Source organism: Pseudophryne corroboree, chromosome 3, assembly GCF_028390025.1.
Source record: "Pseudophryne corroboree isolate aPseCor3 chromosome 3, aPseCor3.hap2, whole genome shotgun sequence".
Lineage (NCBI taxonomy): Eukaryota > Metazoa > Chordata > Amphibia > Anura > Myobatrachidae > Pseudophryne > Pseudophryne corroboree.
Window position 1 is genome coordinate 523551887 of NC_086446.1, and position 27465 is coordinate 523579351.

General features: G+C 46.4%; 1 protein-coding gene across 1 annotated transcript in view; it reads right to left on the minus strand.

Annotated features, from left to right (window-relative positions):
- NPLOC4 (NPL4 homolog, ubiquitin recognition factor) overlaps positions 1-27465 on the minus strand; it is a 234289-nt gene that overhangs the window by 110072 nt on the left and 96752 nt on the right. Inside the window, exons 9-12 of the mRNA XM_063961125.1 lie at positions 26897-26983; positions 25994-26065; positions 25782-25908; positions 6032-6192 (exon numbers count right to left, since the gene is read on the minus strand). Coding sequence (XP_063817195.1) covers positions 6032-6192; positions 25782-25908; positions 25994-26065; positions 26897-26983 — 447 coding nt within the window. The remainder of the gene's footprint in view (positions 1-6031; positions 6193-25781; positions 25909-25993; positions 26066-26896; positions 26984-27465) is intronic.

Here is a 27465-nt window from a genome sequence, read left to right on the forward strand (position 1 = left end):
GTCTAAGACCGAGCTGATCATCTTCCCTCCACCCCGCATAACCTCACCTCCTACAATCTCATTATCTATTGATGGCACTACTATCTCCTCTAGTGCGATGTCTTGGGAGTAATCCTGGACTCCTCCCTCTTCTTCAAACCACACATTCAGCACATCTCGCAAACCTGCCGTTTTCATCTAAAAAATATTTCCAATATCAGACCCTTTCAGACCCAGGATGCTACTAAGACTCTTATCCACTCACTGGTCATCTCCAGACTGGACTACTGTAATCTCCTCCTGATTGGCATTCCTGACAAATACCTCTCTCCACTCCAATCTATCCTCAATGCTGCTGCTCGGTTCATTTTCCTCACCCAACGCACTACGTCTACCTCTCCTCTCTTACAAGACCTTCACTGCCTCCCCTTCCCTTTCAGAATCCATTTCAAGTGTCTCACACTCATTTACAAAGCCCTCACTCACTCCTCTCCCATCTACATCTCTGACCTTATCTCCGTTTACACTCACACCCGTCCTCTTCGCTCTGCTAATGCACGCTGACTCTCCTGCCTACTGATTACTTCCTCCCATTCCTACCTCCAAGATTTTTCACGTGCTGCTCCATTTCTCTGGAAGTCCCTACCTCTCCCTCTCAGACTCTCCACCTCTCTACAAAACTTCAAACGGGCTCTCAAGACCCACTTTTTCACCAAACCCAGCCAAATCTCATCCTAACCCTCTGTTCCACACTCTCTATGTACCCCGTCTGTGTCAACCCTGTCTGTCTACCCCTCCCCTTTAGAATGTAAGCTCTCACGAGCAGGGCCCTCTTCCCTCATGTGCTTATCCTTTTTCTTACTTTAATAATTTTCAACTGCACCAAATCCGCAAGTCTTCTGCCACTTGATACTTATTCCAGTGTCATCTACTGATGTAGCTATGTTTATTTACCCTGTACTTGTCCTATATTGTCAACTGTAAGTTGCTGTTTTCCTGTTTTGATTATGTGCATATGTACTCTGCAACTGGGCGCTGCGGAACCCTTCTCATTGTTCTTTCTCATTGTTCTTTCTTTATTACAGCCACTCCATTCAATACTATTCCTCTGAACAACAATACTGAACAGGAATTATGGCTCCTCGATCCTGTCCCATACCAATCCTCACTGCTAGATCACCCGCCACCCTAATTTCCAGACTACCCACACGCATTCAGAACCCAGCCAACCTGATCCCCATCTCCCCCGTCCCCTCCCTTCCCTTCTCCTGTGCACTCTGGAATGCTAGATCAATCTGCAACAAGTTGCCAACTATCCACGACCTCTTCATCTCCCACTCTTTTAACCTTCTCGCCATCACTGAAACCTGGCTCTCCTCCTCTGACACCACCTCCCCTGCTGCCCTCTCCTACGGAGGCCTCTCCTTCACCCACACGGTCAGACCTGATGGCCGCCAGGGTGGAGGCGTGGGCATCCTTCTCTCTCCTAACTGCACCTTTCGTGTCATCCCACCTGAGCCCTCCCTCACCTTCTCCACCTTTGAGGTCCACACTATCCGCCTCTTCTACCCCATTCACCTCCATGTGGCAGTATTCTACCGCCCCCCTGGCCGCTGTTCACCTTTCCTTGACAACTTTGCTGCCTGGCTTCCCCACTTTCTCTCCTCCGACCTCCCCTCTATCATCCTCTGTGACTTTAACATCCTTATCGACATCACTAATGCAGCTTCCTCTAACCTTCTTGCTCTTTCCACCTCCTTTGGACTTTCTCAATGGTCCTCCACCTCTACTCACAATCTCGGCCACTCCTTGACCTTGTCTTCACCCACCGATGTGATCTCTCTGATTTCTCTAACTCTTCCTTCCCTCTCTCTGACCACCATCTGCTTTCTTTCACCCTCTCATCTTCCCCTCTCTGCTCCACACCCAGACACACCATCACCAGACGCAATCTCGGGTCCCTCAACCCCGCTATCATGTCCTTCCTCTCTCCTCTTTTCACTATGACTTGTCCCAACCAGGCAGCCTCCTTCTATAACTCTTCCCTTACTGCTGCTCTTGACTCTGTGGCCCCCCCTCTCATCTGTCCCCCTCCGCCGCTCCAAACCCCAACCCTGGCACACCAAACTTGCACGATTCCTACAAAAATGTTCACGGTCCGCAGAACGCTCCTGGAGGAAATCCCACTCTCTGGCGGACTTTCTCCATTTCAAGTTTATCCTCTCCTCCTATAGCTCTGCTCTTTCTCTCGCCAAGCAATCCTTTTTCCAAACACTCATCTCTTCTCAGTCCTCCAGTCCACGCCGACTCTTTGAAACTTTCAACACTCTCCTTCGCCCCCCTCCTCCTCCCCTCTTCCCTCACTCCCACTGACTTTGCCTCCTTCTTCATCTCCAAAATTGAGGATATTCAAAATTACATCTCCTCCCGTCACCCCTCTGCTGCCCCCCTGCTCCCACCATCCCTCCCGTCCATCTATCCCACCCTGTCCTGCTTCCGTCCCACCTCAGACAAGGAAGTCTACTCCCTCATCTTATCCTCTCCCGCCACAACCTGCCACTTGGAACCCCTCCCCTCCCGTCTTCTCCGCTCCCTCCCCCCCACTGCCTGCTCCCACCTTGCTCACCTCTTTAACCTCTCTCTCTCTACTGGCATCTTTCCCTCACCATTCAAACATGCTCTGGTGTCCCCTATTCTCAAAAAAGCCAACCTCGACCCTTCATCACTCACTAGCTACCGCTCCATCTCTCTTCTCCCTTTCGCCTCCAAACTACTTGAACGACTGGTCTACAGCCGTCTCACAAGCTACCTCTCTGACCACTCCACCCTTGATCCACTACAATCTGGCTTTCGCCCACTCCACTCCACCGAGACTGCCCTGGTTAAAGTCACCAGTGACCTGCTTTCGGCCAAATCCAAGGGCCACTTCTCTTTGCTCATCCTTCTGGACCTCTCTGCTGCCTTTGACACCGTGGATCACCCTCTCCTCCTCCGCACACTCCAAAATGTTGGCCTCTCTAGCACAGTCCTTGACTGGTTTACCTCATACCTCACTAACCGCTCCTTCTCTGTGTCTGCCTCCGGAACCACCTCACACCCTTCCATCCTTCCTGTTGGTGTCCCTCAGGGTTCTGTCCTAGGCCCCCTTCTGTTCTCCCTGTACACCTCTTCCCTGGGTGCGCTCATTAACTCCTTTGGCCTTCAATACTACCTCTATGCTGATGACACACAACTCTACCTCTCCTCTCCTGATCTGTCCCCCTCTGTCCTCTCTCAGGTCTCCAGCTGCCTCTCTGCCATCTCCTCCTGGATGTCCGAGCGCTCTCTGAAGCTCAACATGGATAAAACTGAACTTATTATCTTTCCCCCAGCCAGAGCAACACCCCCTACAAATATCTCTATCACTGTTGACAACACTATCATCTCCCCCGTTCCCCAACTCCGCTGCATGGGCGTCACTCTTGACTCCTCCCTCTCCTTTGCACCCTACATCCAAGCTCTGGCGCAATCTTGTCGGTTCCAGCTACGCAACATTGCTCGCATCAGGCCATTTCTCTCCCAGAGTGCAACTAAACTTATCATCCACTCACTGGTCATCTCACGTCTCGGCTACTGCAATGTGCTCCTCACTGGCCTCACTTGCTCCCACATCGCTCCCCTCCAATCTGTCCTCAACTCCGCAGCTGGGCTCATCTTCCTCTCCCGCCGCTCCACTTCTGCCACTCCCCTTCGACAAAATCTACACTGGCTCCCATTCCCCTACAGAATCCTCTTCAAACTCCTCACCCTCACATACAAGGCCATCTCTAATTCCACTGCTCCCTACATCTCCAACCTCCTCTCCCTTCATACTCCCTCCCGCCCACTACGGTCGGCTGATGACCGTCGCCTCTCCTCTGCCTTGGTCACTGCTTCCCATGCACGAGTTCAGGATTTTGCCCGTGCTGCACCCCTTCAGTGGAATGCGCTCCCCCGCTCCATTAGACTCTCCCCGACCTTGCAAAGCTTCAAACGGGCACTGAAAACCCACCTATTTATCAAAGCGTACCCCTCCAATGCATAACCTAGTCCTCAGGCTGCTCCTCCATCCCCCTGCCCCATGCCTTGGACATCTCTGCTTTGCTCGCATACCACCATCAGGCTTCTACCTGCTTGCTTGCACCTCATGTCATCTGTCTGTTGCCCCTCCCCACTAGATTGTTCGCTCTTCAGAGCAGGGCCCTCTTTCCTCTTGTCTAAGCCCACTTCTTGACACATTTCACTCAGCGACCATCTTTACCTGCTTTTTCTCCTGCTGGTAAATGGCCCCTCTCTATCTATGGCCGCCAGCCCCAAGTAGTACAATGATTACTCCTTCGCTACTTACATCTAAGCTGTATTATGTTTTGAGAATTGTGGTGCTCTTTGTTACCTGCACTCCATTTTGTTATTTATTTACTGTTATGCTAAGTTTTGTCTCCCTGTACTGTCCTTTGTACGGCGCTGCGAAACACTTGTGGCGCCCTATAAATAAAATGTAATAATAACAATAATATAAAGGATAATAATAATAACCATCCAGAAACACCAAATACAACTGCGACTCTGTGTGCACGGACTCTAAATGCATTTGCAGACAAAAAATAAAATAACTGCTTAAAAACAACACTGCAGCCACCAATTTTTTGTAGCCACTATGTCAGATTCAACTGTTTTATCTGTTCCCTCCAAAGGCAATGCATCCACAGTTTCTCAGAGAAAGGGTCCAGGTGCTTTTGGTAAGACTGACTGGACAAGGCAATCATAGTACAATGACATTATCAATATATCAACAGGTCTGTTGTGCCATTTGCCTTCAGTGTAGGACCTGTCACTAATTCAAGGGCCGTTTTATAATTAAGCATTAGTGCGACCGGTTTAAATATGTGACTTTTGAAGCCATAATTCTTAAGGCAAAAGAGTTTTCTGACAGTGTAGGTGCCATGCTCAAAGCTAAAAATCCAATTTTGTAAAGAAATGGTCATGATTCGTAAGACATTTAATGCAAAAAAAACAAAAAACAAAATTTAAGGTTGTGCATAATGAATTGAGGGGTCTATGTAATAAGCCTTGGAGAGAGATAAAGTGGACGGAGATAAAGTACCACTCAACCAGCTCCTGTCATTTTTCAAACACAGCCTGTAACATGATAGCTAGGAGCTGATTTGCTGGTTTTTATAAAATGCTAATGGCGTACAGTTTCAACAGTTATAACTTCCTCTCTCATAGACCAAGGTATGTCCGGTCAAATATCACTAAATTATGTAAATTTCTTTAAAAGTTATACGAAAAACTTTGGGGCCTATAGCAAGTGAAACACCCTGTATAAGGGGATAGAGTTTCAACACAGTACATTACAGAGTTTCCATCTTTCCACTGCTGCAATAACAAGGGTTGTTGCCAGGTCTACCCAGCTTGTGGCTCAGTGGAAAAGGGTCCTTGAAAAATAACCCATGTCCAATGACCCAGGAATCCACCCTGGGTAGCTACCAGGGTCATACCTGGGTAAGGCTGGAGTGTAAACAGGTGACCTGGGTCCGTTAAAAGCCTATGGAAAGCCAGCTCACCAGTACTTTGAGATGATGTTATCTCCAAGAACAAGCAGAGGGACGACCCGCCACTAACCTGGGCCCAACCTGTGGTGTGAATGACGTTTCAAGCCACTGTGACGCGGCTTGAAACCAGTGTTCAGTTACCCCTGTCGGACCTGGGTTTTTAGAAAAGAGGTATGTCTCTCACAGTCTATATATCACCATGGTCCACTTTCACCAATGAATTCAGAGCTAAGGAGTTAATTTAAGTATAATCATCCTGTTATTTAAATCAGAGATGCTATTCACTTCTCAACTCTTATCTTCTGAATCCCCTCTGCTACGCTCACAAGATATTGATAAACCAATAAAGTTTTGGTCACATATAAATATTTAAAATATTTTTTTCTGCCTGCTATGGAGTTATGGCAACACTGAACAATCCAGCTGTTCATTAACTACTAAATCAACTTTACAGGAGAACTATTGGATGTAGTACTGACCTTATAAAAGACATCAGGGACATATTGCTCACTGCTTGACTCTTTGGCATAGCCTAACTCTGGAGCATCTTTACATGGCAAGAGGCACTCGTCTCGTACAAGTGCCATACACTGATTTGACACTTGGTAACCCTCAAAGTGCACCTGGTTATCTGGTCCACCTAAGGTAGAAAAAGGTACAGAAATGAGGTACGGGAACAGAAACAAAAGACATATTGGCTAATAGGTAAAGCATTACAGGACTATATGGGTGATGTCGCTAAGCCTCCATTATGGAGAGAAAAATCATATGCAGAGAAACTCAAAGAAAGAAGTTAAAATGGAAAAAAAGGGCGTATTCGACAAAATTAGGGAATTACCTGGAAAACAAAGACAATAGTCACAGCTGTCTTTACATTTTATGGGACACTGTATACACACAGGACAGCCACTATTGGGGGGGAATAATAATAGACATTACAGCATTCTGCCCAAATGCATGAGAACATCCACGCTGCAAAACCTCACGTGTCTCTCAGTGATAAATTCTTCTTGTAATCTAAACATGTATATCAAGCAGTAATGAGTAGCACAATAGCAAAATAGTCAGCGCTGAAACCTCCTATACCTAGGGCTTCATCTGTGTGGAATTTGAATGTTCCTCTTAAGTTTATATGGGGCTCCTTTGAGGGCTCTAGTGTCCTACTACATTGTTAAACAAACTTGTAATTGAATTGGCTTCAATTACCTTTCTGATGAAATGAATACACTCTGTAAATAACATTTAATACATAAATGATCTATTAATCTCCCTTCCCACAGCTCTTACTGGCTGGCAGTATTCCAGACACAGGAGCTGATTCTGAGTTAAGAGCAAAGTAAAAAGTAACTTTGCATGTGGAAAACTATGTAAGGGGTGCAGATACATTTATTATTTTTGCATGCACGGTAACTATTCGTAGCTTACATATGCAGGACAGCTTTATTTTTAAACTACAATTTAGATCTGAATGTGGACATACCCCTCCGAAATCTTAGGCCGGGTACACATATGCACAACAACCAATCAGTGTGATGGTCGGGTTGGCCATACACACTGTGCAATTCTATGAACAACGGAACTATAACTCGTTCCGTCCTTCATACAACTGCACCACATTGTACACGATATCTTCTGACTGGCCCTGCAGCACAGCTAACCAGCAGATATAATAAACGACCAGCAGGAGCGTGAAACTGACTGTACACACTGTACGATCTGTGCGATATGTTGTTCCGATTTGACATATCATGCTAGTGTCCATCCTGCCTAAATCTCTCTGCGCATTTTAAACCTCCCTCACCTGCAGTGCAGCATGGTTTTGCCAAGTTGCAAAGTTACTTGCTTTTGTTATTGTGCTTCCTGACTCTGAATCACTTCTGTATTCTCCCATTAGCACTGTTAGGACAGGACTGTTGCTTCCTGTCAACATCTGCAGCCAGCAAATCCCTCTATCCACACACACCCCAGGCGCTGACAGGAGGGAACAGTCATGTTCTAACATGGTCACAATATAAAAGGAGAGTTATGGTAGACTTACCATGGTAAACTCTCTTTCTGCAAGGTACACTGTGTTCCACAGGGAAAACATCTGGGATGTAGATCTTGATCCAGAGGCACCATCAGGCAAAGCTTTTGACTGTCCCAGGATACATTGAGGCCTCCTCTATAACCCCGCCTCCAGGCACTGAGAGCTCAGTTTCGTTAACCAGTCCAATGCAGGAGCAGGTAAAAGAGAAGGCAGATCTTAGTCACATAGAACCACAATCTCACGACAGGAGAGGGTACCAGCGGCTAATGCCATACAACCCAAAGAAGCTAGGTGCGTCAGGGTGGGCGCCCTGTGGAACCCAGGGTACCTCGTAGAAAGAGAGTTAACCATGGTAAGTCTACCATAACTCTCCTTTTCTGCAGCAGGGTACACTGTGTTCCACAGGGAATACATCGGGGATGTACTACAGCAGTTCCTCAAGGCAGGGGATGCGCCCTAGCGGGCAAGAGAACCAGGCGTCCAAAGGAAGCATCCTGGGAGGCGGAAGTATCAAAGGCATAGAACCTAATGAACGTGTTCACTGAGGACCATGTAACCGCCTTGCACAATTGTTCTGGGGACGCGCCACGACGGGCCGCCCAAGAAGGTCCAACAGGCCGAGTAGAATTGGCTTTAACTGCAGCAGGAGCTGGGAGTCTAGCCTGCGCATAGGCTTGTGCAATCACCATTCTAATCCATCTGGTCAAGGTTTGCTTATTCATAGGCCAGCCACGTTTGCGAAAACCAAACAGTACAAATAGGGACACGGAGAGTCCTGACTACATCCAAAGTATGTTCTTTGGGAGACAAATCAGAAGAGACAAAGGCCGGACACCACCTTAGGCAAATAACCCTTGACGAGTTTGTAGAACCGCCCGATCCCGGTGGAATATGAGAAACGGTGGACGACAGGACAATGCGCCTAAGTCCGACACCCGTCTTGCAGAGGCAATGGCCAGCAAGAACAGAACCTTGGCTGTGAGCCATTTAAGGTCCACTGATTCAAGAGGTTCAAATGGAGACTCTTGCAGGGCATTCAGCACAACAGACAAATCCCATGGAGCCACAGGAGGAACATAGGGAGGCTGAATCCAAATAACGCCCTGTATTAACATCTGAACATCAGGTATAGAGGCAATTTTTCTCTGAAACCAAACCGACAAGGCAGATATAGGAACCTTGAGGGAGTCCAAACGAAGACCTAAGACCAGTCCTTTTTGCAGAAAAGCCAGTATTCTGGAAGGTCTGAATCTATGGACATCGTAATTCTCAGCACACCAAGTGAAGTAAGAATTCCAACCCCTCTAATAAATCCGGGGCTAGGCCGGTCTGCGGGCTTTCAACATAGTTTGAATAACCGCCTCTGAAAATCCTTTGGCTCTCAAGAGTGATGCTTCAAGAGCCACGCAGTCAAAGCCAGTCTGGCCAGGTCTGGGTAGAGACAAGAGCCCTGCACGAGGAGGTCTGGTCGTGGAGGAAGTAGAAGAGGATGCCCTGACAGACCCTGCAGGTCTGAGAACCAATGCCTTCTGGGCCACACTGAAGCGACTAGAAGCAGTATTCCTCCTTCCTGTTTGAACTTCCGTAGAACCCTGGGCAGGAGTGACATTGGAGGGAACACGTAAGGCAGCCGAAAATTCCATGGTACTGCCAGTACGTCCACAAACGCTGCTGGAGGATTCCTGGTCTGAGATCCGAAGACCGACACCTTGTGATTGTGTCAAGACGTCATGAGATCCACGTCCGTTAGACGCACCTGTCCACTAGCAGTTGAAAGACTTCTGGATGAAGACTCCACTCTCCGGCGTGTACGTCCTGACGACTGAGGTAGTCAGCTTCCCAGTTCAGGACACCCGGGATGAACACTGCCGATATACTTGGCATACTGGTATATGCTATATATAGTTAGCTATTCTCCTTCAGATAAGCAGATATCTTTTTTTATATAAGAATGGAAAAATGTTTATTATGCTCAGTTTATATAAAGAAACATGTTAACCTATATACACACTTTTAAAAAAAAAAAGGAAGCTATAGATTTTGGAATGCTCGGTAACTTATATAAGATGTAAGTGCAGTTTTAAGCAATAAGATAAAAAGTGCCTGTAGTTATAAGAGATACATAGTAGATGATTCATTAATGGAATGTGCAGTGAACTGCTAACAATGCATCTCTTTGTAACTTAATATTACACGGCTGTGGAAACTAGATGACAGCAACTAAGCAGCAGCATACAACGGTCTGAAAGAGAGGCACGGACCGCAAATGGTGGGCGCATGCGCACATGTTCATTATTTCAAAATAAAAACAGCTGAGCAGAGCCGTACGGACATTGACTGAGGAAGCAGCTGAATTACAGAGTTGCTGTAAGGCGGTTAAACGCGTCTCAACTGACTTCTCGGTGGGACCTTACTGGCGGAATCCGCTGTATCACCTCCAATATTGGGACTCGTTATTTCTCTGGATAAGGCTCACACCAAGGAATTGAAGCACCAAAGCCGGGAGTGAATGGAAGCCTAATTACCCCGAGGGAGGACGCAGTAAATCATTTGATTTTAAAAATAGCATGGCCATGTTCAACAGCAATTGCTTATTATAAATTCTGCACAAGAACTATCACAGTATGCATAACAACAATTGCCTACTATAGAAGTCTGCACAGGAACTGTTTCAAGTACATATGCATATTAACCTCTCCCTGCTCGGCAAAATAATTACCAGCTTCTTTCTGCAAGGAACTGCTTTAAGTACATATGCACATTAACTTTTTCCTGCTTGGCAAAATAACTACCAGCTTTTTCTGACAGGAAAGGCTTTATAGTATTTTAGATAAAGACTCTCCAAGCACAGTATTATCTGTATTAAGGGACATTTGTAATAGGTTACCAATGCATCGAATGCATGCTGCAAGCTATTCTAGCTAAAAAAACATCTTGCTATACTAAAAGTATATTAACACCACGCTGGTTTCCTATAAATAACGGTTTCCTTTTCTATAAATTCATATATGTGATGTGTGAAGGTAGAGGATGTGTATATATACAAAGTACCATATTGAGATAGAAAGTAATTGAAAACTGTTCATTGCTGTTTTTTATCTTTGTTTTTAGTCTTAAAATCAGTATAAATGGTTCATAGAGAGTTGTTTTACAAGTATATATTTTACTATAGCGAGTGAAAATGGCTAAATAAAAACATTTTTAAAATATAATCTGTCAGCACTTTCTGAATTCATTTTTTGGTAGTGCTTGTTTTTTTGAAGGGTGGAGTAGTCCCTTTGATATAGGAGAGCTGCAGACACTTTACTATTGAATACTGAGCATTTAATTGGCGCCGGGTGATACTTGGTATCTTGTTTTTTCCTTCTCATACTGAAAAGGTAGCAAAATCAGTAAACAGTATAATAACCATTATTAAACTTTTTTACGTAAGAATTTGCATATAACTAACTAACCTATAAATTAAAAAAAAATATATAAAAAAAGGAAAAGTGGTAAGTGAAATCACAATTATAAAGTACTCAGAGCACGGCATTCACCCAGGGTAGAGCGAGTCCTAGAACCCGAATACCCTCTATAATAGAAGATAGCATTATATTTCATATATACAAAGCGGACCTTAAAAAGAGTGTCATTCACCAAGACCTTAAATGCAGAAAGTGAAGGTCTATTAGGAGCCATCCATAGCCTCACAAGGCACACCTTACCCAAGGCACATATATTGTGGCCATACAGGCTCTCCCATCTGGACATAGAAATAGGGCCACCCATCCCCAAAATATAAAATTGCGGGTTGAACAAGTTCCCAGATATTCCTGTTCCCTCCAGAATCGACCTGATCCCAGACCAAAACACCCGCACCGACGGACAATCCCACACTAGATGCCAGAAGGAACCTACATCAACACCACATTTAGGGCAGACATCTGAGTGGTCAGTCCCAAACCTAGCCAGCCGAACCGGTGTCATGTAAGTTCTATGTAAAATAAAAAACTGGAGCTGCTGAAATCTAGGGGACTTAGTGACTGTGCCAGATGTACAACCAAAGACCGATTTAACTGCTGCAGCTGGGTGGACAAATTTTCCGCCCAAGGCGGATTTACTATAAGGACAATTTGTGGCGGCAGTGGCACCAGAGGTCCCATAGGGAAAGGGGGCTAAACAGTCCACCAGAGTCCCCAGAAGGGTAGTAAACATAGCCCATTGTGGATCCAATGTAGTTACAGGAGCTGCAGACTGACTGGGATGTGTAGGACATTTAGAACACAGACCATCACACAATACTTCCCTTCAGGTAAACCTCTGGAGCATACCATGCACCTTACAGGAGCCTCCAGAGTTTTACTGACCTTATTTAATAAAGCAACAATCAGGCTATTAGTACAATGAAGCCAGACAGAGTACACAACCTGCGGACAAAGTACACAAACTTGTGAACTAAATCTCAATGTACGCGACTGTAACACAGTAAAATATCAGTATAGTGATAAGTACTATGTACACTATATTAGAGGACACTGATGCACCTAGTCCTTTCGGGCACAGAATATAGTGAGAGCTACCTTAGACGGGATACACGAGAGTGAAACCATACAGCAGATAAAGGCACACACAGTCACAGGCAATACAGAGATTAGTGTGTGTGTGTTTATATATATATATATATATATATATATATATATATATATATATATATATATATATATAAGATTTTACTTACCGGTAAATCTATTTCTCGTAGTCCGTAGTGGATGCTGGGGTCTCCGTAAGGACCATGGAATAGACGGGCTCCGCAGGAGACATGGGCACTTTAAGAAAGAATTTAGATTCTGGTGTGCTCTGGCTCCTCCCTCTATGTCCCTCCTCCAGACCTCAGTTAGAGAAACTGTGCCCGGAAGAGCTGACAGTACAAGGAAAGGATTCTGGAAATACAGGGCAAGATTCATACCAGCCACACCAATCACACCGTATAACTTGTGATAAACTTACCCAGTCAAGAGTATGAACAACAGAGCATCAGTGCAACCCTGATGCAACAATAACATAGCCCTTATTGCAGCAATAGCTATATACAAGTATTGCAGAAGAAGTCCGCACTTGGGACGGGCGCCCAGCATCCACTACGGACTACGAGAAATAGATTTACCGGTAAGTAAAATCATATTTTCTCTAACGTCCTCGTGGATGCTGGGGACTCCGTAAGGACCATGGGGATTATACTAAAGCTCCCAAACGGGCGGGAGAGTGCGGATGACTCTGAGTAGTAGAAGCAAGAAGATATCAGATCTTCCTGAGGTACCGCGCAGCGCACCATTGCTCCCTCACACAAGCGGCTCTATATGGTGCGCCTGCGGAAGCAGGGGGTCACAATTATCCCATACTTGGACGATCTCCTCATAAAAGCGAGGTCAAGAGAGCAGTTGCTGATCAGCGTAGCATGTTCTCTGGAAGTGTTACGGCAACACGGCTGGATTCTAAATATTCCAAAGTCGCAGTTGGTTCCTACGACTCGTCTGCCTTTCCTGGGCATGATTCTGGACACAGACCAGAAAAGGGTTTATCTCCCGATAGAGAAAGCTCAGGAACTCATGACACTGGTCAGGGGCCTATTAAAACCAAAACAGTCTGCAGCCACCACAGAAGAGACACCCTGGCCCTGGGGGATAGGGTGATCAGCCGATGCATCTAAAGAGGCGATCCGGACCACTTGTCCAACAGATCCCATTGAAAGGTCCTCGCATGGAACCTGCCGAAGGGAATGGCCTCGTACGATGCCACCATCTTTCCCAGGACTCGCGTGCAGTGATGCACCGACACCTGTTTCGGTTTTAAGAGTTCTCTGACCAGAGTCACGAGTTCCTGAGCCTTCTCCGCCAGGAGAAACACCTTCTTCTGGTCCGTGTCCAGAATCATGCCCAGGAAGGGCAGACGCGTCGTAGGAATCAGCTGCGACTTGGGAATATTCAGAATCCAGCCGTGCTGTCGCAACACTTCCTGAGAGTGTGCTACGCTGATCAGCAACTGCTCTCTGGAGATCGTCCAAGTATGGGATAATTGTGACTCCTTGCCTTCGTAGGAGCACCATCATTTCCGCCATTACCTTGGTAAATATTCTCGGTGCCGTGGACAGACCAAACGGCAACGTCTGGAATTGGTAATGACAGTCCTGTACCACAAATCTGAGGTACTCCTGATGAGGTGGATAAATGGGGACATGCAGGTAAGCATCCTTTATGTCCAGAGACACCATAAAATCCCCCTCTTCCAGGCTTGCAATGACCACTCTGAGCGACTCCATCTTGAACTTGAACCTTTTCAGATAAATGTTCAGGGACTTTAAATTCAAAATGGGTCTGACCGAACCGTCCGGTTTCGGTACCACAAACATTGTGGAATAGTAACCCCTTCCCTGTTGAAGGAGGGGAACCTTTACCACCACCTGCTGGAGATATAACTTGTGAATTGCCGCTAACACTACCTCCCTTTCTATGGGGGAAGTTGGCAGGGCCGATTTGAGGTAACGGTGAGGGGGCATCACTTCGAATTCCAGCTTGTATCCCTGAGACACAATCTGTAAAGCCCAGGGATCCACCTGTGAGCGAACCCACTGGTGGCTGAAATTTCGGAGACGCGCCCCCACCGCTCCCGGCTCCACCTGTGGAGCCCCAGCGTCATGCGGTGGATTTAGTGGAAGCCGGGGAGGACTTCTGTTCCTGGGAACTATCTGTATTGTGCAGCTTCTTTCCTCTACCCCTGCCTCTGGCAAGAAAGGACGCACCTCTGACTTTCTCGCCTTTTTGTGATCGAAAGGACTGCATTTGGTAATACGGTGCTTTCTTAGGCTGTGAGGGAATATATGGCAAAAAATTTGACTTTCCAGCCGTAGCTGTCGAAACTAGGTCTGAGAGACCGTCCCCAAACAATTCCTCACCCTTATAAGGTAAAAACTCCATGTGCTTTTTTGAGTCGGCATCACCTGTCCATTGCCGAGTCCACAGGACCCTTCTGGCAGAAATTGACATTGCATTTATTCTAGAGCCTAGTAGGCAAATGTCCCTCTGGGCATCCCTCATATATAGGACAGCGTCTTTTATATGCCCCAGGGTCAGTAAAATAGTATCCTTGTCCAAGGTATCCAGTTCCTCAGACAGAGTATCTGTCCATGCTGCTACAGCACTACACATCCAGGCCGACGCAATTGCTGGCCTCAGTATGGTACCGGAATGTGTATAAACAGACTTCAGGATACCTTCCTGCTTCCTATCCGCAGGATCCTTAAGGGAGGCCGTATCCTGTGACGGCAGGGCCACCTTCTTAGATAAGCGTGTCAAAGCTTTGTCTACCCTAGGGGATGACTCCCAGCGTAACCTGTCCGTTGGCGGGAAAGGATACGCCATAAGTAACCGTTTGGGAATCTGCACTTTCCTATCAGGAGAATCCCACGCTTTTTCACATAACTCATTTAACTCATGTGAAGGGGGAAAAGCCACTTCTTGCCTTTTTTCCCCAAACATATAAACCCTCTTGTCAGGGACAGGGTTTACCTCTGAAATGTGCAATACATCCTTCATTGCTATAATCATGTATCGGATGGCTTTAGCCATTTTAGGCTGCAGCTTCGCATCATCGCCATCGACACTGGAGTCAGAATCCGTGTCGATATCTGTGTCAACAATTTGGGATAGTGGGCGCTTCTGAGACTCTGACGGCCTATGCGCTGTAGGATCAGGCATGGGTTGAGACCATGACTGTCCCAAGGCTTCAGCTTTATCCAACCTTTTATGCAAGGAGTTTACATTATCATTTAACACCTTCCACATATCCATCCAATCAGGTGTCAGCGCCGTCGGCGGAGACACCACATTCAACTGCACCTGCTCTGCTTCCACATAGCCTTCCTCGTCAAACATGTCGACACAATCGTACCGACACACCACACACACAGGGGATGCTCTATTTGAGGACAGAATCCCCACAAGGCCTTTTGGAGAGACAGAGAGAGAGTATGCCAGCACACACCCCAGCGCTATATGACCCAGGAATCACACAGTAACTTAGTGTTTACCCAGTAGCTGCTGTATTGGTGAATTTGCGCTAAATTCATGTGCCCCCCCTCTCTTTTCACCCTCTTTCTACCGTGATTCTGCAGGGGAGAGCCTGGGGAGCTTCCTCTCAGCGGAGCTGTGGAGAGAAAATGGCGCTGGTGAGTGCTGGGGAAGAAGCCCCGCACCCTCAGCGGCGGGCTTCTGTCCCGCGATTTTGTGAAAAATAATGGAGGGGGCTCGTGCATATATACAGTGCCCAGCTGTATATATGCTCTATTTGCCAGGAGGTACTCAATTGCAGCCCAGGGCGCGCCCCCCTGCGCCCGGAGTGTGTGGGTTAGTGTGGGCGCAATGGCGCACAGCTGCAGTGCTGTGCGCTACCTTATCTGAAGACAGGAGTCTTCTGCCGCCGATTTTGATGTCTTCTTGCTTTCTTATTAGCAAGCTCAGGAGAGCTCACTAAAATGCACCCAGCTCCTTCCGGGCACAGATTCTAACTGAGGTCTGGAGGAGGGGCATAGAGGGAGGAGCCAGTGCACACCAGTAGTCCTAATTCTTTCTTAGAGTGCCCAGTCTCCTGCGGAGCCCGTCTATTCCCCATGGTCCTTACAGAGTCCCCAGCATCCACTAGGACGTTAGAGAAAATTACATTACTTCTTTAGTAAAGTAAACCCTCTCCTTGTGGTAAAAGAGGGGGCTTCGTAACTTCTAACACCTCCTTTATAGCTAAAACATGTTTTGGATGCTTTTTGTAACTTAGGACCTATTCCCCTGGAATCACTAGTGTCGACACAGGAATCAAAGTCCGTGTCGGTATCAGTTTGTACTACTTGTGCAAATTTGTATGTGACCCAGAGGGGTCCCTGTGGATGAAAGGCAGAACTAATAAAAATCACATCTTCAACAGATTATTTTCAGTTTTCTGCATGAGATTCAATCCAACCTCTTACTGATATGATTCACACTATCATGTAACCTTTCACCCAGTCAGGCTTTTGGCGTCATATTACACCTCTGTGTCCCTAACATGTCTCCCACAGAGGAAGAGTTCCCTGCCCCAGACATGTCACACACGTGGACAACCACACCACAGACACTCCGGGACTTATAGGGGACAGACCCACAGTAAAATCTGTCAGAGGGACACAGGATTTGCCAGTTCACAACCCAGCGCCAGTAACACAATATCTGTGAACACAAAATGCCCACTGACATGCAGCGCTTTTATAATGTTAATCACACAATTATATAGCACCAAATTCACTGTGGCCCCCCGTTTTGCACCCTGATACTTGTTCAGAAGTGGAGGAGGACCAGCGTTCTTCTCTGCAGCCTGGAAGGAGAGAAAATGGCGCTGAGCAGTGTGCTGCCTGACTGAGGAGGAAGCTCCACTCTTCAATGGCGTGTTTCTCCTCAGCTTTTATGAGGTAATTTTTTATACTGGCCTCAGCAACTTATGCCCCTTATTTATGCCAGTTTCAATAGGTTTCATGCTGGCCAGGGCATCCCCCCCCCCCCCCCCACACTGCCTGTGTATGTGTGGGCAACATGGCGCGATGCGCTCCCGCCAGCCGCGAGGTACCTTTAGCCGTCACCTTGATTGAAGATCTCTCTTCTAACACTCACCTGTCTTCTGACTTCTGGCTCTGTGAGGGGGGGTGATGGCGTGCTGTGGGAGTGAGCATCTAGGCACGGCTAGCGTTCAGTTCCCTTCAGGAGCTAATGGTGTCCTGTCAGCCAGAAGCAGAGCCATGAAACTCTTTAGGAAGTTGGTTCCTACTTCTGCCCCAACAGTCCCACGAAGCGGGGAGACTGTTGCCAGCAGTTCTCCCTGAAAATAAAAAACCTAACATAAGTCTTTTCAGAGAAACTCAGTAGAGCTCCTCTGGAGTGCATCCAGTCTGCCTGGGCACATTTCTAAAACTGAGGTCTGGAGGAGGGGCATAGAGGGAGTAGCCAGTTCACACCCTTGAAAAGTCTTAAAGTGCCCATGGCTCCTGCGGAACCGTCTATACCCCATGGTATTGAAGTGGACCCCAGCATCCTCTAGGACGTATGATAAAATAAGATTTAACTCACCGGTAAATCTATTTCTCGTAGTCCGTAGTGGATGCTGGGGACTCCGTAAGGACCATGGGGAATAGACGGGCTCCGCAGGAGACTGGGCACTCTAAGAAAGATTTAGTACTACTGGTGTGCACTGGCTCCTCCCTCTATGCCCCTCCTCCAGACCTCAGTTAAGGAAACTGTGCCCGGAAGAGCCGACATTACAAGGAAAGGATTTTGGAATCCAGGGTAAGACTCATACCAGCCACACCAATCACACCGTATAACTTGTGATAAACTTACCCAGTTAACAGTATGAACAAACAACAGAGCATCAACCAATGGATGCCAACATAACATAACCCTTTATTAAGCAATAACTATATACACGTATTACAGAAAGTCCGCACTTGGGACGGGCGCCCAGCATCCACTACGGACTACGAGAAATAGATTTACCGGTGAGTAAAATCTTATTTTCTCTAACGTCCTAGTGGATGCTGGGGACTCCGTAAGGACCATGGGGATTATACCAAAGCACCCAAACGGGCGGGAGAGTGCGGATGACTCTGCAGCACCGAAAGGGCAAACACAAGGTCCTCCTCAGCCAGGGTATCAAACTTGTAGAATTTTGCAAATGTGTTTGAACCCGACCAAGTAGCAGCTCGGCAAAGCTGTAATGCCGAGACCCCTCGGGCAGCCGCCCAAGAAGAGCCCACCTTCCTTGTGGAATGGGCTTTCACTGATTTTGGATGCGGCAATCCAGCCGCAGAATGAGCCTGCTGAATCGTGTTACAGATCCAGCGAGCAATAGTTTGCTTTGAAGCAGGAGCACCCAGCTTGATGGATGCATACAGGATAAACAGCGAGTCAGTCTTCCTGACTCCAGCCGTTCTGGTTACATAAATCTTCAAAGCCCTGACTACGTCCAGCAACTTAGAATCCTCCAAGTCCCGAGTAGCCGCAGGCACCACAATAGGTTGGTTCAAATGAAAAGATGACACCACCTTTGGCAGAAATTGCGGACGAGTCCGCAATTCTGCCCTGTCCATATGGAAAACCAGATAGGGGCTTTTACATGACAAAGCCGCCAATTCTGACACACGCCTAGCCGAAGCTAAGGCCAACAGCATGACCACTTTCCATGTGAGATACTTTAGCTCCACAGTCTTAAGTGGCTCAAACCAGTGGGATCCCAAGGTGCCACTGGTGGCACAAAAGGGGGCTGAATATGCAGCACTCCCTTAACAAACGTCTGAACCTCAGGAAGTGAAGCCAGTTCTTTTTGAAAGAAAATGGATAGGGCCAAAATCTGGACCTTTATGGACCCTAATTTTAGGCCCATAGTCACTCCTGACTGTAGGAAGTGCAGGAATCGGCCCAGCTGGAATTCCTCTGTAGGGGCCTTCCTGGCCTCACACCAAGCAACATATTTTCGCCATATACGGTGATAATGCTTTGCTGTCACGTCCTTCCTAGCCTATATCAGCGTAGGAATAACTTCATCCGGAATGCCTTTTTCCGCTAGGATCCGGCGTTCAACCGCCATGCCGTCAAACGCAGCCGCGGTAAGTCTTGGAACAGACAGGGCCCTTGTTGCAACAGGTCCTGTCTGAGAGGCAGAGGCCATGGGTCCTCTGTGAGCATTTCTTGCAGTTCCGGGTACCAAGTCCTTCTTGGCCAATCCGGAACAATGAGTATTGTTCTCACTCCTCTTTTTCTTACGATCCTCAGCACCTTGGGTATGAGAGGAAGAGGAGGAAACACATAGACCGACTGGAACACCCACGGTGTTACTAGTGCGTCCACAGCTATCGCCTGAGGGTCCCTTGACCTGGCGCAATACCTTTTTAGCTTTCTGTTGAGGCGGGACGCCATCATGTCCACCTGTGGCAGTTCCCATCGATTTGCAATCTGCGTGAAGACTTCCTGATGAAGTCCCCACTCTCCCGGGTGGAGGTCATGTCTGCTGAGGAAGTCTGCTTCCCAGTTGTCCATTCCCAGAATGAACACTGCTGACAGTGCTTGCACGTGATTCTCCGCCCACCGAAGAATCCTGGTGGCTTCCGCCATTGCCACCCTGCTTCTTGTGCCGCCCTGGCGGTTTACATGGGCCACTGCAGTGATGTTGTCTGACTGAATCAGCACTGGTTGGTTTCGAAGCAGAGGCTCCGCTTGACTCAGGGCGTTGTATATGGCCCTTAGTTCCAGGATATTGATGTGCAGACAAGTCTCCTGACTTGACCACAGCCCTTGGAAGTTTCTTCCCTGAGTGACTGCCCCCCATCCTCGGAGGTTTGCATCCGTGGTCACCAGGACCCAGTCCTGTATGCCGAACCTGCGGCCCTTGAGAAGGTGAGCACTCTGCAGCCACCACAGAAGAGACACCCTGGCCCTGGGGGATAGGGTGATCAGCCGATGCATCTCAAGATGCGATCTGGACCACTTGTCCAACAGATCCCACTGAAAGATCCTCGCATGGAACCTGCCGAAGGGAATGGCTTCGTATGACGCCACCATCTTTCCCAGGACTCGCGTGCAGTGATGCACCGATACCTGTTTTAGTTTTTTAGGAGGTCTCTGACCAGAGTCACGAGCTCCAGAGCCTTCTCCTCCGGGAGAAACACCTTCTGGTCTGTATCCAGAATCATGCCCAGGAAGGGCAGACGCGTCGTAGGAATCAGCTGCGACTTTGGAATATTCAGAATCCAGCCGTGCTGTCGCAACACTTCCTGAGAGTGTGCTACGCTGATCAGCAACTGCTCCCTGGACCTCGCCTTTATGAGGAGATCATCCAAGTATGGGATAATTGTAACTCCTTGCTTTCGAAGGAGCACCATCATCTCCGCCATTACCTTGGTAAATATTCTCGGTGCCGTGGACAGGCCAAACGGCAACGTCTGGAATTGGTAATGACAGTCCTATACCACAAACCTGAGGTACTACTGATGAGGTGGATAAATGGGGACATGCAAGTAAGCATCCTTGCTGTCCAGAGACACCATAAAATCCCCCTCTTCCAGGCTTGCAATGACCGCTCTGAGCGATTCCATTTTGAACTTGAATTTCTTCAGATAAATGTTCAGGGATTTTAAAAACAAAATGGGCCTGACCGAACCGTCCGGTTTCGGTACCACAAACATAGTGGAATAGTAACCCCTTCCCTGTTGAAGGAGGGGAACCTTTACTACCACCTGCTCGAGATATAACTTGCGAATCGCCGCTAACACTACCTCCCTTTCCATGGGGGAAGCTGGCAGGGCCGATTTTAGGTAACGGTGAGGTGGCGTCACTTCGAATTCCAGCTTGTATCCCTGAGACACAATTTGTATAACCCAAGGATCCACCCGTGAGCGAACCCACTGATGGCTAAAATTTCGGAGACGCGCCCCCACCGCTCCTGGCTCCGCCTGTGGAGCCCCAGCGTCATGCGGTGGATTTAGTGGAAGCCGGGGAGGACTTTTGTTCCTGGGAACTAGCTGCATGGTGCAGCTTCTTTCCTCTACCCCTGCCTCTGGCAAGAAAGGATGCACCTCTGACTTTCTTGCTTTTTTGTGAACGAAAGGACTGCATTTGGTAATACGGTGCTTTCTTTGGCTGTGAGGGAATATATGGTAAAAAATTTGACTTCCCAGCCGTAGCTGTGGAAACTAGGTCTGAGAGACCGTCCCCAAACAATTCCTCACCCTTGTAAGGTAAAACCTCCATGTGTTTTTTAGAGTCGGCATCACCTGTCCATTGCCGAGTCTACAGGACCCTTCTGGCAGAAATCGACATTGCGTTTATTCTAGAGCCCAAACAGGCAAATGTCCCTCTGGGCATCCCTCATATATAGGACAGCGTCTTTGATATGTCCTAGGGTCAGTAAAATAGTCTCCCTGTCCAGTGTATCTATCTCCTCAGACAGAGTATCTGTCCATGCTGCTACAGCACTACACATCCAGGCCGAAGCAATTGCTGGCCTCAGTAAAGTACCAGAATGTGTATAAACAGACTTCAGGATACCTTTCTGCTTCCTATCCGCAGGATCCTTTAGGGCGTCCGTATCCTGTGACGGCAGGGCCACCTTCTTAGATAAGCGCGTCAACGCTTTGTCTACCCTAGGGGAGGATTCCCAGCGTAACCTGTCCGTTGGCGGGAAAGGATACGCCATATGTAATCTTTTGGAAATCAGTACTTTCCTATCAGGAGAATCCCACGCTTTTTCACATAATTCGTTTAATTCATGTGAAGGGGGAAAAGTCACTACTTGCTTTTTTCCCCAAACATATAAACCCTCTTGTCAGGGACAGGGTTTTCCTCCGATATGTGCAATACATCCTTCATTGCTATAATCATGTAGCGGATGGCTTTAGCCATTTTAGGCTGCAACTTTGCATCATCGCCATCGACACTGGAGTCAGAATCCGTGTCGATATCTGTGTCAACAATCTGGGATAGTGGGCGCTTTTGAGACCCTGACGGCCTCTGAGCTGTAGGATCAGACATGGGCTGAGACCCTGACTGTCCCAAGACATCAGCTTTATCCAACCTTTTATGCAAGGAGTTTACGTTATCATTTAACACCTTCCACATATCCATCCAATCAGGTGTCGGCACCGACACCACATTCATTTGCACCTGTTCTGCCTCCACGTACCCTTCCTCGTCAAACATGTTGACACAAACGTACCGACACACCGCACACACACAGGGGATGCTCTAAATGAGGACAGGACCCAAACAAGGCCTTTTGGGGAGACAGAGAGAGAGTATGCCAGCACACACCCCAGCGCTATATAACCCAGGGATTACACAGTAACTTAGTGTTTACCCAGTAGCTGCTGTATAATGAAAAATGCGCCTAAATTTATGTGCCCCCCCTCTCTTTTTTACCCTTTTTCTACCTTGAGACTGCAGGGGAGAGCCTGGGGAGCTTCCTTTCAGTGGAGCTGTGGAGAGAAAATGGCGCTGGTGAGTGCTGAGGAAGAAGGCCCCGCCCCCTCAGCGGCGGGCTTCTGTCCCGCTTCTGTGTAAAAATAATGGCGGGGCTCGTACATATATACAGTGCCCAGCTGTATATATGTGCCTTTTTGCCAAGAGGTATCATAATTGCTGCCCAGGGCGCCCCCCCCTGCGCCCTGCACCCTACAGTGACCGGAGTGTGCGGGTAGTGTGGGAGCAATGGCGCACATCTGCAGTGCTGTGCGCTACCTCATGTAAAGACAGGAGTCTTCTGCCGCCGATTTCGATGTCTTCTTGCTTCTGCCGGCTTCTGTCTTCTGGCTCTGCGAGGGGGACGGCGGCGCGGCTCCGGGAACGGACGAACAAGGTTTAGATCCTGTGTTCGAACCCTCTGGAGCTAATGGTGTCCAGTAACCATATCAAGCGCAACCTAGCCGCAGTTAGTAGGTTTGCTTCTCTCCCCTCAGTCCCACGTAGAGTCTGTTGCCAGCAGAAGCTCTCTGAAAATAAAAAACCTAACTAAAATACTTTCTTATTAGCAAGCTCAGGAGAGCTCACTAAAAGCACCCAGCTCTGGCCGGGCACAGATTCTAACTGAGGTCTGGAGGAGGGGCATAGAGGGAGGAGCCAGTGCACACCAGTAGTACTAAATCTTTCTTAGAGTGCCCAGTCTCCTGCGGAGCCCGTCTATTCCCCATGGTCCTTACGGAGTCCCCAGCATCCACTAGGACGTTAGAGAAATAATGTTTATATTTAATGAGGTATTCATACTTGAGTCAGTAAATGTTTGAGTTCCAAGTTTGTCATTTAAATCAGTTAACATTAACTGTTGAATATTTTACATACAAATTGAATTAGGTTATGATCATGGCTATTGGCCACCTAATAAGTCTATATGTGCTGTTTACCTAACCTATAACACTTTACATATGCCACATACTAATTTAAATAGTTGTGAATCTAATAATCTCCCTGCTCTAACATGTTTTAGCAGTAAAAGCCAGCCATCTAATACCACCAGCTAACTCAAATAATTTTCAGTTTACTGGAACTAATATTTTTTTTTTTTTACAGCTTATGCAATTGTAAAAATATCACGGTTGTAACTAAACAACCTACGACACCAATAAAGTGGAGCACTATACAGGTCTTCCCCTGTCACTACAGTATACCTGAGGTCAGGGAAACAACTACCATAGGCATGGCACTTTAAATTCTCCAGCACCAAGCTAATGACATGCCTGAATTGGCAAGGTAAACAGCCAATGCAAATAATGTTGGCGCATAATATCCATGACAACATGCACGTAGGTTAAAAAAGCTTAGACTGTTACAGGCATCTGCCAGCACTAGCATGTTATTGTTCGCAGAGAGGGATTTTGTTAGCAATAGTGTGTTTTTCCTCATAATACACTGGATGACAGAACCATGGTGGTGTAGCTAACTTTGCTACAAGATGAACATGGAGTTAATGTTATTGCCAATCACATTAAAGTAATTTTGGGGTAACTTTGTAGTGCTAATTCTGAATAGGACATTGGATTAGCGAGATTGGCTCTAATATTTGAGACACATGGGTGACAAACAAGAAAAACACAGGCTATACCGCCTGTAACATACTGCACACCTTATGACAGACTGATCGATACAAGTGAAACACTGCAAAGAGTTCATTAATACCCATTTCACATCGCAAAAATAACCCAGTATCGACCCAGCTAAACGACACGGGTCACTGTGCAATGTGAAAGGAGCCATGGAGAATTCCCGGGTCTCCTGGCCCGGAAATTCAACTCGGGTTATAAGAAGGGTTATTCCCGGGTTGAATATCGGTTCAGTGGCAGTGTGAACGGTTTACCGGGTCGATGCGACCCAGGACACGTTCACTACATATGGAGAGGTGACGCAGAGAGGAGCTCATCTCCCAGCACCACTTTCGCCCGCCCTCCCCCGCTGCCGGCTCCGCCTCCCGTCGCTATGGCAACCAACCCGGCAAATTGCCGGGTCAGTAAGCCTGCTGTTAGGGTCCAATGCCGGATACCACCCGGGAAGTACCCGTTTCCAATTCCTGGGTGGGATACGGCATTGGAGATGTGAAAGGGGCTTAACTGGTTCACAACTGAAAAGTTATTTCCTGCACTATGATGGTAAGGTCTATATCATTCAATGTAATAGGGAAGCAAAGGATTTTACATAAAGTAGTTCTCGGATATAGAACCACAGGATGTCTCACCAGGTGTTGGGTAACAAAATAAATAAATGTGTAAGTGAAGGTACTCTGATACCATACACAGCCCATTTTGCACAGTTATTAGTAACCACTCACTTAGAAGTTAATCTAAGCAAAGGACAGGACAACGTAACCTATGTAAAATATAGGGAACATATAAGTAGGCCCACAAAAAACTTGGGTAAACTGTAGGGAACATACAAGTAGATTGAATACTGATAATTATTTGAGCATGTTAAGCATGTACAGTGAATAAAAACCTGGAGTCACATACAGTAGCTAGAGACAAAAGAACAATGCAGATACCATGGGTAGAGATTATCTAATTGTTTTAACAACAAAAAAAAACTTACATACTTTTAAATATTGATCAAATAATGGAGAGAATGATGAGAGGACTTCAAAAAAGACACTAAGCAAATTTAATTTTGATACAACATCCGAGTGGCTCATCTCTGGGTGAAACTAATCTGTACAGGGTCTTGACACTCACCCTGAGGGTACTGTGACAGGATTGTTGTTTTTTGTGCCCACACATACAGGTGACAAAAATGGCCAAATTATTTCTGACTTTAATGTCACTTGTTAGCACAATTATCTTTTGACTATTTTCTACTATCCCCAATTTTAATCCTATTTACGTAAACACAATGTCTGGTACCACAGTTGTTTTGGTGACACATACTATAAACTGCAGTATTCGACCAATTTCATAAGAAGCTGTACACTCAACATGGATCACTGCTATGTAAGAAATCATTTATATTTTTATTTCCTGCTCAAAATGGCATATCCTTATATGGATAATTTGTGTACAGAAATATAACACATTTTAACTTCAATTAATGTTTTAAAAAGAACAAGCAGGTGGATTGAAGTCAGAATAAAAAAGGCCCAGTCTGGATAATTTTACAGTCCCAAAGGTTTCTACTTACCTGTGGCCACCACTGTTACAAATTTAGAGCCAAAGTCTCCATCCGGTGAGAGGCGGCATTGGTTCGGGTGCTGGTTCTGGAAGAAACCAGCTGTGATACATTCTTCTGAACTCAAGAAATATGCATCCTTGGGAAGAAAGAAACTTGCTAAAAATTGCATAATTACAGAAATGAATATAGTATCTGGACAATAGCATTCAATTTACACTTACTTTGTTCCTACTGTACCGGACAGTACCTTTCCTGGTGTCTTCTGAAACCAGATCTGTGAATATCCAGCCAAGCTGAAACAATCAAACAGACACGGAGTTTATCTCAAGTAGGTTCTCATATGTACTTAAGATCTGCTGTGATTTCCAAGACATGGTATTCATAGCTTTTATATAAAAATTTACTTGGTTATTCTTGCAAATATAATGTAGTGTAAATAGCCTCCAAATCCACTGCTTATACTGTTGAGTGAATATTAAAGCAACCCTTATTTCTACAATAATGACCAATATCACATCATACATGTATGCATAATATAATATCAAACAGGTGCTCACCATATGTACTGAACTAAAACTACACTGATGAACATAAAAAATTGGAAATACAGTACATGAAATACTAGGGGAACACTATGATATGAAACCTGAACAATAAAACATGAGGGACAGTAGCCAAAATATCAAACTGAAAATTTCCAAACCCTGGTCCCTCCAACTAGATATATAACTAAATTCAGTAAAAAAAAAAACCGTCAAACCTGATAATGCTATAGTATATTGATAAAATAATGTTCCAACCTAAAATTGCTTATCCAAGTTGGACATTTTCTGCTTTTTAAATTGCTTTAGTTGGACTTTTTAAAGAACACCAATGTAGTTTTTTGCAACGTTAAAAGGTTTAATAAGCACACACCCACTCTTAGTAGCAAATACCAGGAAATATTATAAAATGTGTACTGGCTCCAAAACCCATCGCACTCCTTTCCTGTGTGTCTATTTTAATGTGTGTATTCACCACACCCAAAGATTCAATAAAATGTAATAGAAGGCTTTGCCACCAGAATAATCTGCACAGAATGTTACCATAGTTGTATTTTCCACTACACACATATTTTTCCTTGCCTTTCTTATGCCAAGCTTGGCTGCAATCTCATCCACTGCTTTTGCCTTTGGATCATCAAGCAGCTCCAGGCTGTTCTGTGTTCCAATCTAGGAGAATGACAGGCAAAAAATGTAAGTAAAAGTAGCTTGATTATGCAAGTACACTTAAGGCCTCAGAGGGGAATATTTATGAAACACATTTTGCGGCATCTCTCCCTGGTAATAGCCACTCGCGCATGCGTTGTCTGATGACCGCATATGCGCTGTAGGCCACACAGGCTTCTGCAGCATAATCAGTGATCACTTTACTTTACACATCACAGCGAATGGCTCCTATCAGGGCCACTGTCCCTACCTGATTTGTAATAAATCTAGGCGGTAAAGATTTTGTAAGTGGCATGAATAGCCGCTATGAGAAATTGTATTTATTGGGTCTAAAACCCAATAAATAATAAATGGACCCCAGAATGAGGCAAAATATATACGTTATGGTAAGAACTTACCGTTGATAACGGTATTTCTCCTAAGTCCACAGGTTCCACAGGATAACAATGGGATATGATGAAACGACAGCAGATTGGCACCAAATG